We start from the raw sequence: 13,375 nt of genomic DNA, 5'->3' as shown, positions 1-13,375 counted from the left end.
ATTGTGAGAGAGTATTTGCTGTTACCAACCTCTCTGAGCCAATAAAACAGCTGAAGAAATTAATAGCTTCTGGCCTCTGCTAAAGGGCTGGTCATGATATAGCATAAGACCCACTATGTCTGGTCATCATTTAAATAAAAATAAGCGGAGCTTTCTGAGACAAAGTTCGACACTTATATAAAAGGAACAAAAAGTCACTTGAAGAAAAAAGAAAAATGAAAAACCACACCCTAGTATTAATATTGTGTAGGCAAGTCATTACAAATATTAAAAACTTATGCGACGCTTTAGTAATAACTTTTGGAGGTTTACAAACACTGTGCTCCAGACTGATTCCTTCTCTAATAACCCTCTGTATCACAGCTGAACAATTCAACAGCATTTTCAACACCACCAGCATGGCATTCACTTTTATGCAAGTATGTAAGGTAGATGAGAAGTTACTTAATGCCCCTTATTATTTTCTAATAAAATGTGAAAAAACTAAAATAAAAAAAATAAAAATACTAAAAGTTACTGAAAAGCAGAGCTGTGCCAGCAGTTTCCAGTGATATCCTGACATGAATTTTCCTCCAACTGACATCCAAGTCATTATGGAGTTTATATATTCCAGCCCAGCACTCATTTTAAAATGAACTTTCTGTATCCTGTGGTACTCCAGAGACATCTGGAGGATGGAAGAAAATGGCTAAGGAAAACCACTACATTGTACATTATCATAGCACTAGTTTAGGTTTTCTAAATTAGGCATTAATAGTTGGAGAAGAGGAAAGCACAGTCAGCATCCTGCAAAAGATTGGGGAGTATCATCTTAGAGGTAAAAATTAAAAAGGGAGAATCTACGACAAAATGCCAGAAAAATGATCTGGGGAGCTGTACAACAAAGCCATAGCATCTCCGCCTATCTGGAATCTTTCCAGGATTTCCATACTCAATAAAATGTGGGGAGAGTACAATTAATCATGTCTTTATTGTAAGGAAGCAATTTCAGCTTATACCCACCACCACAACCAACAGCAAAGATCTCCACTAGCTAAACAAAACTCAATGTTAAACTTCTACTACTTGTAGTACTACTAGAGTATGCTTCTCTAGAGCATCCTCCTCAGTAACATTTACCCAAGCCCCTTATCTTTGGTAAATTGCCCTGAATGACACCAAAAAGAATAAAGCAAACCACTATCCTGTGGATTTTGTTCTCTCTCCACTTGATTTACTGGGCAGCAAAAAAACAAACAAACAAAAAAACAAAAACAAAAAAAAAAACCAGCCCCAACCATTCTAAAACAATACAAGCTCACTGACAACAAATATCTCTATTTATACCACTAATTATGTGTTTCTAGGAATGAATGATTTCGTATTTTTGTTCCACAAGGAAGACATAGTAGAATAAAAAACTAAAAACATATTAAGTTTATTCTGAAGAAAAGTATTTTCAAACAGTTAAAAATAAGACTGATTAAATAAGAATTTCTGTGTTCAATATAATTACATACTTTCAAAAATAATGACTTTTGGTTAGTAAAAAGAGACGATATTAAACTCAGTGAAAACATGTCACCCTCAAGTGGTAACATAGCACAAAGGACCACCTTACCATACCAGAATGAACCATGGCCTATTTCACAGTTGAATTTGTATAAACAAACTTGTATAATTCAAACTGAGTCATGACTTGTCAGCAAAGACTTGGACAGTGTGTTTGCATTTGTAAACAGAGGTCATTGCATTGAAGGTTACAAAATACCATGTAAGACGCTACATATTTTGCCATGACTGTGAACATAACACAGCAAGGCAAGAGATTTTTTTTTTTTTCAGATTTTTTTTCTTAGAAGCTCTGAAGAAGAACATTCTGGCCCCTGCTTCAGTTTGTTTGACTTTGGATGTTTTTCTCTCACCTACATGTTCCATTCCATCCTGCCGTTTGAACAGCAATGTTATCACTAAGCACAGATGTAGCTGAGTATCACAGAGGCAGGCATTTCTGAGAAAGGGAAATGGTACTAGAAAACAGCAAATAAAGGAGAAGGTAGGAGCAAGGAGACAGAACTTTCTTGTTCGTGCTTTCTGCCCTTTTTGATGGACTACTACTCTGCCCTGCCCTGCTGCTGCTTCACTTCTTTCCACCTCTCAGTTGTCTTTTCAGTGTCATTTCTGCATGGCACAAAAAACATTTTGCATAATAGAGAGGGAAGAGTTCAATGACTCAAAAGAAACAACAAAAACAAAAATTGAAACAAACAATTTTAAAAACATAGCCCTGTATACAGGTGTCAGATTTACTAGATTGCAAGCTCTTTGGAGAAGGGACTACTCAAGACAAGGTGCTTATACAGTGCTCAAGTACAAGCTTGTCATCAGCCGAGGCAGCCTTTGGATGTGACCTCACTCTAAAAGCATTCCCCTTCTTCACAGTGGTCCTTGAAAACACTCTCCTGATTCTTATTACAGATTTCACAGTAACTATTAGGTGTATTTACATGTGTGTCTTTAAAAGAGAGAGTGAGAGAGAGAGAGAGAGAAATACCTGGGGAATTGCAGAGGGGAGAAGTAAAAAAGCATGTCTGAACAGACGATCTTTACAGTCCCCCCCTCCTGCTGCTAGAAGCTTCCCACTCAGCTTCTGCTCCTATTTGTTCATCTTTCTCTGGCAAGAGCTACTCTTAACTGCATTAATTTTCCTTTTTGTGGGTTAATGTTGGGTAACGCACTTGCAATTGCCCACAACTAATAGATTTCCAGCGACTGATTTTACTGCACTCTAGGCAGTAAGTAGGGCATATTTCTTGAACCAGGGTCATTTTAAGAGATTCCAGAAAGCACCTTCAGGCATTTCATAGCTTCACTTAAACAGCTACTTCCTTGGTTCCATGAAGGACTTTGAGCAGGAGGACAGTATCTTCAAAGGGAGGTCACTATCCTCAAGAATATTCAAGTGAGAACTGTTTCAAGAGTTTGTACAAAGCATGAAGCATACGCTTTTTTCATTTATTTATTTAAGGCTAAACTTGGCAGATATTAAAATATCCAACTGTAGTTAGACAGCCATGATCTCAGCCTCTGGCTGTGCAAAGACATCTTAAATCTGTAGGTTCTGTGCGGATCCAGGGGATTTTGCCAAAATGTTTCCTGAATAAAATTAAATATTCCTTCATGTTAAGCTTTAAATTTTTTGTTTCTCTCTCATTCATAGCCTATTATAATCACAAATTAAAAATATACAATGCTTTAGGATTAGCGGTGCTTATTCTGCGGTTTCCCCAGCCAAAAATGACTGGTCTATCATTTTTTAATAACTAAAAAAGTCTAAAAGTGCTGCACATCTGCCTCTAAAAACCAGTAAAGCACAGTAAATTCCTAATTAATCTCTGTTTACCTGGAAGTGGTACAAGAAGGTGGGAACACTTTGTTCCACCAAGGAAAATCTCAGGAACACTGACACCCAAGGCCCGGATTGTAGTTACAGAATAAATGCAATCTGTCTAGGTCACCCCATAAGAAGCTGCATCTTTTGTTGCAAAGGCACAGTTAAAAGATCATCTAGTTGTTTAGGCCTTTCTAAACCCAACAGAAGGATTCAATACATACAATACAATGTGTATGTATATGCCTAACTACATCAGTCTCTTTCTGGTGCTAATTCAATAGCTCTTTGGATTTAGCAGCTTCACATCTTAATGAAAACCCTTCCAAAGCTGCATATGCAGCCTTAGTGGCCGTGTACATTTAGGTTTCTTTATAAATACTGGCTACCACTGGACAAAACCATTATTTTGTATTTCACAAGGTAGAGAAAAGATGACTATTTGTAGCTTTCTCTCCACCTACGCAGACAAACAGTAGTGGGTCTCTTCCCTAAAATGTGAGAGACAAAGGTGTGTGGGTAGGTCACAGCCGTCTTCCTGTGTAGTTCTACATCTGTGTGCCACCATTACTGATGAGCTAGCTGTAGGTTTTCCACCTAATCAAATGCCTGCATCTCATGCACATCTTCAACTCCCTGCTTGAATCTCAGCACGTGGTTCTTACAAACTGCAGTAAAACCCCAAATAATTTCAAACATCCTCATGCTAAAGTAAAATAGTAGTATAGCATGTACTATTGGCTAACCAATCCAAAGCACAAGTGGTGTAATAATGATGAATGTCCAGATAGTTTTCTTCAGAAGTTCCTATCTGAATCAGATAGCTTCAGGTACCATCACCAGAAACCAATGCAAATTATAAGTTTTGACTTAAAACCCTGTGCAGGCCACAGCACTGTCTTCTGGACTTAGAAATCCCTTAGCAATAAAATGTTGCAGTTCTTTACATACTGTAAAGGAAACGAAACAAAACAAAAAAATCCACCAACATCTCCAAAACACTGAAGGAGGGGGCCTTGTGCTATCCAATGCAAAAGTTGGCCCTTACAACATTTCTTGTATTTTCAAGAAGTAACAACATGATAAGAAGCCAAACATTCCTTACAATAAGGAAGAGTGGCAGAGCACTGAACATAGCTTCGTCTGTGCAACTGAGGACACTTCTCATGCCCTGTGGGCACGTTCACCTGCTAGTTACCAGTTCCTGGATAAACCATGATGCAATGCTGAGCCCTTTTGTGACTTGGTTTTGGAACAGTCTAGAAGCACTCACAGTCTTATATTGTCTGGAGGTGGCAAATAAAAACTGAAAAGCAGGAGGAGGGTCACTCCGCTGCCTCTTAACAGCCTCTGCTTGTGAGTGCTTCTACTCCTGCTCCTGCCAATATCACTAAAAGCTGAAACCAACTGTAACTTATTTAAATTTTCTTCCCAAAGACAGCTGGAGAACTTGCATGGGCAGTAACAAGGGAGATCTACCATCTAATCTTATGTATTTGCAAATTGTAGTTAGTAAGTATAACGTTAGAAAGAGATAAACCACATATAGGGCAGATCTGCAAAGCCTGAACAATAACTATAGATGGCATAAGCTCATCTTGGCTGTAGTTGAGATAAAAGAAATACAACAGAAGGACACTGCAGCTGAATTAAGGTTAAAAAATGAAACTTAAGTCAGGACCTTCCGCAGACGAAGTCTAGAAAACTAACCTGATCACAGACAGAACAGTTATATAGTTTATCTTACATAGACGTTACTAAGACTTTGTTATGCTAACCTAACAGCTATGTACAGATTAAGACAATATTGTAAAAAAAAAAAAATATTAGAAGGGCTATTCTTGAAGGTAGTGCTCTTCTGACATTTAGCCCATACAAATGGGGAGGGTGCCATCTCCAGATGCCCTGAAATCCTTGCTTCATCACTTTTGCAGCTTAATCTTTAAGTAAGCTTTCCCTTGAAGACTGGCCATCTATTAGTGACTTCCAATAATAATCTGAGAGTTACTTTTTTTCCTCTCTCATTTATTTATTAATTGTTATTATTTCACATTGCTGTCATGTATGACTCCTCCACCTCTGATCTTTATGGAACTGATTTTTATTTTTAATTCTCCTGTCTGGGCCCAACAATAACTGAAAAACTATGTATGAATCAGTCTACTACCAACTAACCCTCAGCTGAGATACACTACTTGACTAAAATACAGTGTGGATGGCTTGAATACAGCTTGACACACAAAATGCAGTTGCTTTTTCCACATGTTAGCAGACATATTGGGAATGAGCTTAGAAACACAAGCTCAATAGCCCAATGTGTGGGCACTCCTTAAATGTCAACATTATTAGCCATCACATTGTGACTGAAATAATAAATACGCAAACCTAATGTATTCTAGCCCATCAAACCCAGACAGTGTCCCTTTTCTCCTCTTCCAGCATAAAGCTACAACTGTTGCTCACTGAGTTGCCAAAATTTCTGCATTATCACTAGTAACGTGAAAACATGATTATGCCCAAAGAGTACAAAAACTTTAAGGTCACACGAGGAAAGCACAAAGCAGCTTTGTTAATAAATTAGTGCTTCATCAGTGATCATTAGAGCCTCTGCTTTTGCATATTATTGATAATAATGTTGCCTACGCAACTCTTCTCCTTTCGCATACAGAAGCACCTGACTCAGATGCGTGCAAAAGAAATGGCAAGGTGGTGATAAACCAATATAATGCAGCCTTCTGGTAATACTGTGCCATTAGGTAAAGTTGAATGCTGTGATAAGGGAGACAGGCGCTCTCTCTCTTACGTTAAAAGTAAGGGTAGATATGCTTCCCTTCACTGACCAGAAAAGGGAAAAAAGTTTTTTTTTTTAATAATAATAATTATTATTATTTTTAAGAGGAGAATTGCTAAGGAAAATGAATGTAAAACAACACAAAATCAGTAAATCCAGGGAGATTCATATAGATTTTCATTCTACCAGAAATCAAAGGAAAGCTGCTAGCTTTTTACATCGATTTATTTAAAAGTTTATCCACATATTCTCAATTTCACTTTCTTTTTAATCCTGCTGCCTTTATGAATGCTGGTGCTATTTAGACTTTTCTGCAAGTTTTAGAAGGTATTCTAAGTCAAGAGCCCTTCTTTGTCAGTGAGGGCCTCTATTGCCCAGGCAGCATCACTATGAACCAAGGGAGCAGTGGAGGTCAGACGAGGGCCTGGCTCTCCAAAGACCAGGCCCAGTTTCCATACCCAGGCTCCCTCTGCAGTCAGTGTGACAGCTCACTAGAAGTTCTTTTAGTATGCTGCTCTCCCTCCAGTGACTAGGGCAGGGAGGCAGCAACCAGCAGGCATGGACTCAGCCGACGGCGCCACTTCATTACCTCTAACAGTGATTGCTACCTCAACCTAATACTGGTAGACTGGAATATCACTGGGGGTTGGGGCCAGGAAGGAGGAATGGACTAGCAAACATCTTGCACACACAGCCAGATGGAAATAGGGCTGCAGCATCATCATCACAAGAATTATCCTACAACTTCATGGAGCTGTGAGAAGAGTCTCATCACAAAGCTTCAAGCGACAGTTTTCCAAGAAACTCTGGTTATTTAATCAAAGCCCCATTCTCAAGTCACTTGTACACTCAGGAGACTTCACTGAAACTTCAGTTCCTAACTCAGCATTTTTATAGAATTACCATACATGTTTCATGACCAACATAGTTGAAATATCAAATACCCACTAACAATTAAAAAGTCATCTCCATTTTTTTAAATGTTTGGATAAATCTATTTTTAGGGCAAGTCAGTAATTCACTCCAAGTCACACTTTCCAACCAAAGTAACTGTGTCAAGTACTTAAAATTTCACCATTTTCCCCATGGCTCTGCTTCATGAGGTCAGACAGGATAGCTTTTTGTTTTTCTGCTACAATGCAGATAGTGACCTCACCTCTTGCTAGCAGCAGCGAAAGACTTAGACGTGCTATGCAACAGTGTATTGCTGGACAGAACGCATCCTCTCCTACACAGAAACACCAACTCAGAAAAATGCTTACGCATAAGCCTTTGTATTTTACTTAAAGCAGAGTTCACAAACTTACACCTAGGCACACATTTGTATATCCTTCTGAAACAAATGCAAATGGAAACAGAAAAGCTCCTCAACCACTTTTATGAAATAGTGGATGGGAAGGCAAGTCAGCAACAAAATGAAGAAGATATTTTTTTCTAGGGCTTACAATGTTATTTCACAGCATATAACTTGTCCATGCTCTCTCTTTCCAACCACTTTGAGTTTTCCTTAGCTTAACATCTTTCCAGCACTCTCATTTTGCAGCTGCACGTACTTTGAAGTGGGTTTGTAAAACTGTCTTCCCTTTCAGCATGTTGTATTTGATCATCTGAAACTAAAAGTTAGACCCCATCTATCCTTCTACAGCATCTGGAAGGCAAATTCTTGACTGTCTCAGGACAAAGAGATGAAAAATCAAAATCTAATGCGAGAAACTATCAGTAACCATTGAGCTAATCAGCTTTGGAAAGCACAAGTTTTTTTCCCCGTAACAAAGCCCTTAGAAAGCTCTTGCTACATTTATTTTGCCCCACCTCCCTCCTTTTTTTTCCCCCTTTTTTCTTTCTTTCCTGAACAAAGTCAAAGTGATTTTTTTTTCCTTCTGTGTATTACAATACTGGCACCAAAATAAAATAAAATAAAAAATCTGTACAATAAATCCCTTCTCTTACCCACGACCTCACAAATGCATAATCTTCTGTTGCTAAATGTTTTAGCTCCAAGTAGACTGATATTCCACAGTGGTATGCAGAGATACACTGGGCTTGTTTATTTCACGGATCAAAAGCAGATGGAAAGAAAAGAGTGACCAGAACACAGAGCATGGAGAAGTACAAGAGAAACTGAAGCCTCAAATTGCATTCACAAGGGAAGAACTGCTTTGCTTTTCCACCTGCGTCACAGAAATGTGAAGAACAAGAATGTGCAGAGCTCAGAGGAATCCTAATAGTCCAATACATGATAAAACCACAAATGGAGTAAAGATTGTAACTGCATTGATGAAGACAGAGTGTGGGGGTAAGGGAGGAATTGCAATGAAGTATTTGGGTTCCGATTTCCATTACTTCAGTGCAAGCCTTGAATAAAATGAGAGAACTCACAATTCTATGTCTGATGATCTCAAATTAAGACTGAATAATAATCAATAGCTTTATACCAGACAAAATTCAAAACAAACATGAATGTCAAACACTCTCACAGATCATCTAGAACTAGTCAGAGAATATATTTGGTGTTAACTGCTCACCCTAGTAATTATTAGGGAAGTATCCTTTGTGTAGAAGTGACCCTCTAGAGGGCTTTCCTTAATAATAACTGAGACCTTCAAAATCATGCAAGCACTTCCTTAGGTACATGATTAACATTTATGCATCTGGCTGGTCACACTGAATTCAAAGAAATTAATAATATATTAAAAGTTACTCTTGGGCAGAGGTGTTTGTAGGAGTTCAACTTTGCCTCTAGAAGAGTTTTGCAACAGTTTCCTCTTTGGAGACCAGTTTTATGTAGTACAGAAGAACCCCAACTATCACTCACCTTTATGGCAATTGAGATCATTCAGCACTATCAAAAACTGAACCACGTGAGAGATGGAAGGAGAAATGTATTTATTAATCTTCATACAGAATCCAAATTCAGAAAGAGCAGCCTAATGAGAATTTAGAGGTTCTTCCTTCCCTGAATCCACCATACTCAAAAATCTCTGCAAGAAAATGTCCAAAATATTGTATTCCTCTTTCTGTATCCAGAAACTGCTGGATAATGGTGAGCATTCAGGATGGTGACACATCCTGAGATGTGGCCATATTTTGTTGATTTTTCAAATCAACACTCTCCATTTTTGCATCTTCCAGACTAGCTTTCAACACATTCACAGAAAATAGGGATTCACAGAAAATGAGATTCTTCCTTTGATTTGTTTTTTGTGCCAGTATGTTGAGCAAGGGGCTTATCGCAAAAGGGAAGACCTCTGCTTCAAATGCAGCTGAAAAATACCTTTGTCATTTATCTGGCACTGAAACCAGAAAGAACTGGTCAAAAGGCAGGAGTCATCTGCTGAAATAAAGCTGTCTACATCTATGCTAGATGTTTGGAGTGCCTTTGTATTCAAAAAAACAGCACTTCTCAGATGTGATTCTGCTGACTAAACATAGATTTCCACTTTGGGAAGAGATGAATTACACCCTAGAAATGTTCTGCTTCCTGACAATAAAAGGGAGTCCAGAGAGCAATATTTCAATAGATGAATCCCACCTTCTCAGTGCTGGGTATCACTAACAAGATGACGCTAACACACCGAATGACCATGCCTGGTCAGACCTTATCCATTCTGCTGGAAATTCTGCAATTTAGACAGGTACAAGTAAACCCGTACAGTTGCCCTAGACTGCATGCGTGGTCATTAGAAAGAAAGGGGCACCTCTGAGTGCAAATTCAGCCCACATAAAATCTGAATTCTCCCTGGAAATGCCACTATCTCTGCAGACTACAGATATGAGCTCACCTCTAAAAAAGGTGACACAGTGAAGTGCAGTGAGTAAGATACACAGGCTCAGGCTCTCACTGTTGAGAAGCTGGGGGATGCTGAACAGTCTCATTCCTTACCTCCCCTCCAAACCAGGGAGGTTTGAATCATTTAGCATCCATTGGATCACAGCCTATTATACCAGACGAGGTTACTACTGAGCCCTTCATAAAATACTTTGAAGAAGAATAAAAACAAAATCACACCAGTGAAGTTCAAAAGAATCTGTATCGTGGCCTACATAGTGTCTGTCCACCCACAGCTTTGCCAACGGAGGATAAACAAGGTCTGAATGAAACTGCAAGCACACACTTCAGTTGGCCACATACCCAACTGAGTCTGAAGCAGCTAAGAATTAGTACGCAGCCTCTTAAGATTTAAAAACACAAATGCAGACCCTCAAAAGAAACAATGATTTGCTTGTTGGCAATGTATGCCCCTAACTGACCAGGCGACACAGAGACTTAAGATGGCAGACCCGGATCCAGGCCCTCTCTGTCTCACACATCTGTCACTGGAAGAAGTCACCTCATTAGCTGAGGACAGCAGAGCTTCTGCATTCAACTTCTGCAGGAATACAGGATTTGGCAGCCTCCAGAAATCTGAGCTCTCTATTTTTCTTCCCTTCGTTTACTAATGCCCATTTCCCCTTCCCCGCCTCCCTACTCCCAGTACACACACGTTTTAATGCTAAAACCCAGCAGTTACATGGCTTTTCCATTCTTCTGGGCAAATATTACACACTCTCACTCCAAACTAGAAAGTGTGTCTCTCTACAGAGGTAGTAAACCTACTGCAAGAACTCGGTGCTTTATGGTGAAATACTTCAGATTAATCCAAAAGATTACCTGTGCATCTCATGCCTTAAGAAAGCTTCACATCCACCATCTCACACACAAACACACTCACTACAACATTGTGATACACTGCACATTCTTAATGGTTTCTGCAATTACGTAGCCACACGGACAATGTAATTAACAAGCAACATTCCTTCCTGCAAAACAGAAGGGAAAAAATACACAGAAGAAAAGTTCATAAAAATAATTTTGAGCTCAGAAATAAAACCACTAAGTTTTAGATTAAATTTCACCATTTACTGCGCCAAAGACTACATAAGCCAGGATTACCCAGGTACAGAGCAGGTTTTCAATCACTTTGATTTACAAAATATGTTGTGTCCCCTCACAAGGAAAATGATACCTTATTTACTCTCTTTATGGACACATCAATGCTTTACTAAATATTTTTTTCAATTTCCATTTCATTTGCTTTGTGCACAGTGAAATCAAAGGAAAAAAAAGCCTATTTTAAAGTTATATTTGTTTTCTGTTTCTCATTACATAACCAGAAGTGTTATTGGAAATACTATTGTGGAGTTAAAAAAAAAAATAGACCAAAAAAAAAGAAAAAAAAAAAAAAAAGGAAAAACCAGACACAGACTTCTACATCACAATAATCTGCAAGGTGTTCCTGCACCCAGTAATGGCATACATTTAAATTAAAATTACATGTAACCTACAGCCAACTTCCAGATCTCTGCTGAATGCCATTTCTGTGTTTAACCTCATCTATTGCTGACAAAGAGGTAAGATTTTCCAGGTTAGTAACAGCAAAATTCCACATTGCAAAAAACATCAAATGCTGTCATGCAAATAAAGTCATTCACAGCATCTAAAAATGTCCCTCAAATATCAAGATTGGTCTTAAGCAGTCGAACGGTAAGAAAATAGGAACAAGAATCTTATTTTCTTGTTGGAGAGCCAAGCAATTTAAAACCAACAACCACATAAACCCTAACCGATATCTTCTGAAAGTGATGGTGAATCACTACAAGTGCTCCTTTCTAATGAAACCAAAAGAGCACACCAGTCACTGTACTGGAGATATTTCACTGCAGAAAGCAAAAACATCCATGGAGGTGAGTGAATTCCACGATCTGGGTGACTTGTGGTATTATGATCCCTCACATCCCTCACAAAAAGGGCCACTGACTCCATGATGGAGAACACACTCATTCCATCCCTGTCTGCTCTCTGCCCAGCTTTACACCTTCTCGGACAAAAGCACAGTGTTTCTGAACGCAAACACAGAAAAGAGACACATTTACATTGCCATCTGAACCCACCACATGCCCAGTCAGATCCCATCATAGTCTCCTGAGCCACTTGCAACAGCCTGAAATACTGTTCTAAATTCAGCCAGCATTTTCCTCTCTCCTCTGCACTACAGCCACAACCCCAGAGCACCGAGGCTCAGCTTAGTTCGTCTGGGCCCGCTCGGTCAAAACATACATAAAGGACGAGAACTATGGGGCCGGCTAAACAACGAGGAATTTGGCTGCAGAACTCCCTCACGCTTGCGTGCATAGCTGATTTTACACCGCCCGGCTTCCACATTGATACTATCTTGTCAAAAAGTACCAAGCAGCTTTCACCACAAATTCTTGGAGCTCAAAAATTGCAGCAGAGCACCAAGGCTATGGAAAAACCAACTTCAGCTGGCTGCAAAGTGCGCTGCAAGTGCAGCATGTGAAGCCTCAACATGACGCAACCGATATCACACCAGGGATGGGGGCTCACCAAAGGAAACCAGACCCACGCAAAATCACAATGTATATATAGGTGCCTACAGATCTCTGGCTGCCATAGCTCAGAATGCCCTGTAAGCAGAGATTTAGACGAGCAGCAGATCAATGAGGCAATACCAACGCTGGCGACAAACAGCAGCAGGAGGGCAGCCTGACCGCCAGCAGCCCCGCCGCTCCCTCTGCTCCCCACCCTGCCCCTTCCTCTCCCCTTCCCCTCAGCCCTCTCGGAGGTCAGTGTGGGTACAGGTTACAGCCCTGCTGATGCCAGCCCTTTGAGGCAGCAGGCTGGCCTAGGTGCCCAGCGTTGCTGGGCCACGGGAGGCTCCCGGCTGCCCACCGCCCGGCCACCTGCAGGCCTCCGCCGCCCTACCTTGCTCCTCGCCGGCCCCAAAGCAGGCTCTGGGGTCCTCGGGGGGGAGCCGGGCTCCACCACCCTCCAGGGCTTTGCGTTTCTTCGACATCTGGTCGGTGTTTGGGAGTGGAGTTTCTCCTCTCTCTCTCTCCGGGGAGATGAGTGTATGTGGAGAGAGAGGGAGAGTGTGAGGGAGAGACACGGGAAGGGAGAGAGAGAGATTGAAAGAAATCGCTGCTTAAAGAGAGGGGAAGAGACTTTGGAGTGGCTGGAGAGCAAGTAGGAGGCAGGGACTAAGTGGAGAAATCCTACAAATCACAATCCCATCAATGCAGCCCCACATCTAGAGGGGCTGCCTGGGTCCCCCCCCTTCCTCGCTCGCTCATCTGAGTGTGTGCGGGTGAAAATCGGAGAGGCGACATCCTCTGTTGTTTTGCCAAATGTTAACGGGTGGTGCTTTTTTTATTGG

The 13,375-nt window shown here is 40.4% G+C and overlaps 1 protein-coding gene across 10 annotated transcripts in view; it reads right to left on the bottom strand.

Annotated features, from left to right (window-relative positions):
• Positions 1–13,375, bottom strand: part of PDE10A (phosphodiesterase 10A) — a 361,041-nt gene that overhangs the window by 346,499 nt on the left and 1,167 nt on the right. For 2 of the 10 annotated variants that reach the window (XR_002436713.1, XM_021391089.1), the window contains exon 1: positions 12,925–13,324. The exons of 6 other annotated variants lie outside the window; for them this stretch is intronic. Coding sequence is in view for 3 of the 4 variants with exons in the window: in XM_021391089.1 (XP_021246764.1) it covers positions 12,925–13,015 (91 nt within the window). In the remaining variant the exon portion in view is untranslated. Of the gene's footprint in view, positions 1–12,924; positions 13,326–13,375 lie in introns of those variants that run through there. 2 more of the 10 variants (XM_021391090.1, XM_021391093.1) reach the window with 2 other exon arrangements.

This window comes from Numida meleagris, chromosome 3 (assembly GCF_002078875.1).
Source record: "Numida meleagris isolate 19003 breed g44 Domestic line chromosome 3, NumMel1.0, whole genome shotgun sequence".
NCBI lineage: Eukaryota > Metazoa > Chordata > Aves > Galliformes > Numididae > Numida > Numida meleagris.
The sequence above is the reverse complement of the archived record's forward strand: the minus strand, read 5'-3'. Positions and strand labels throughout refer to the sequence as shown.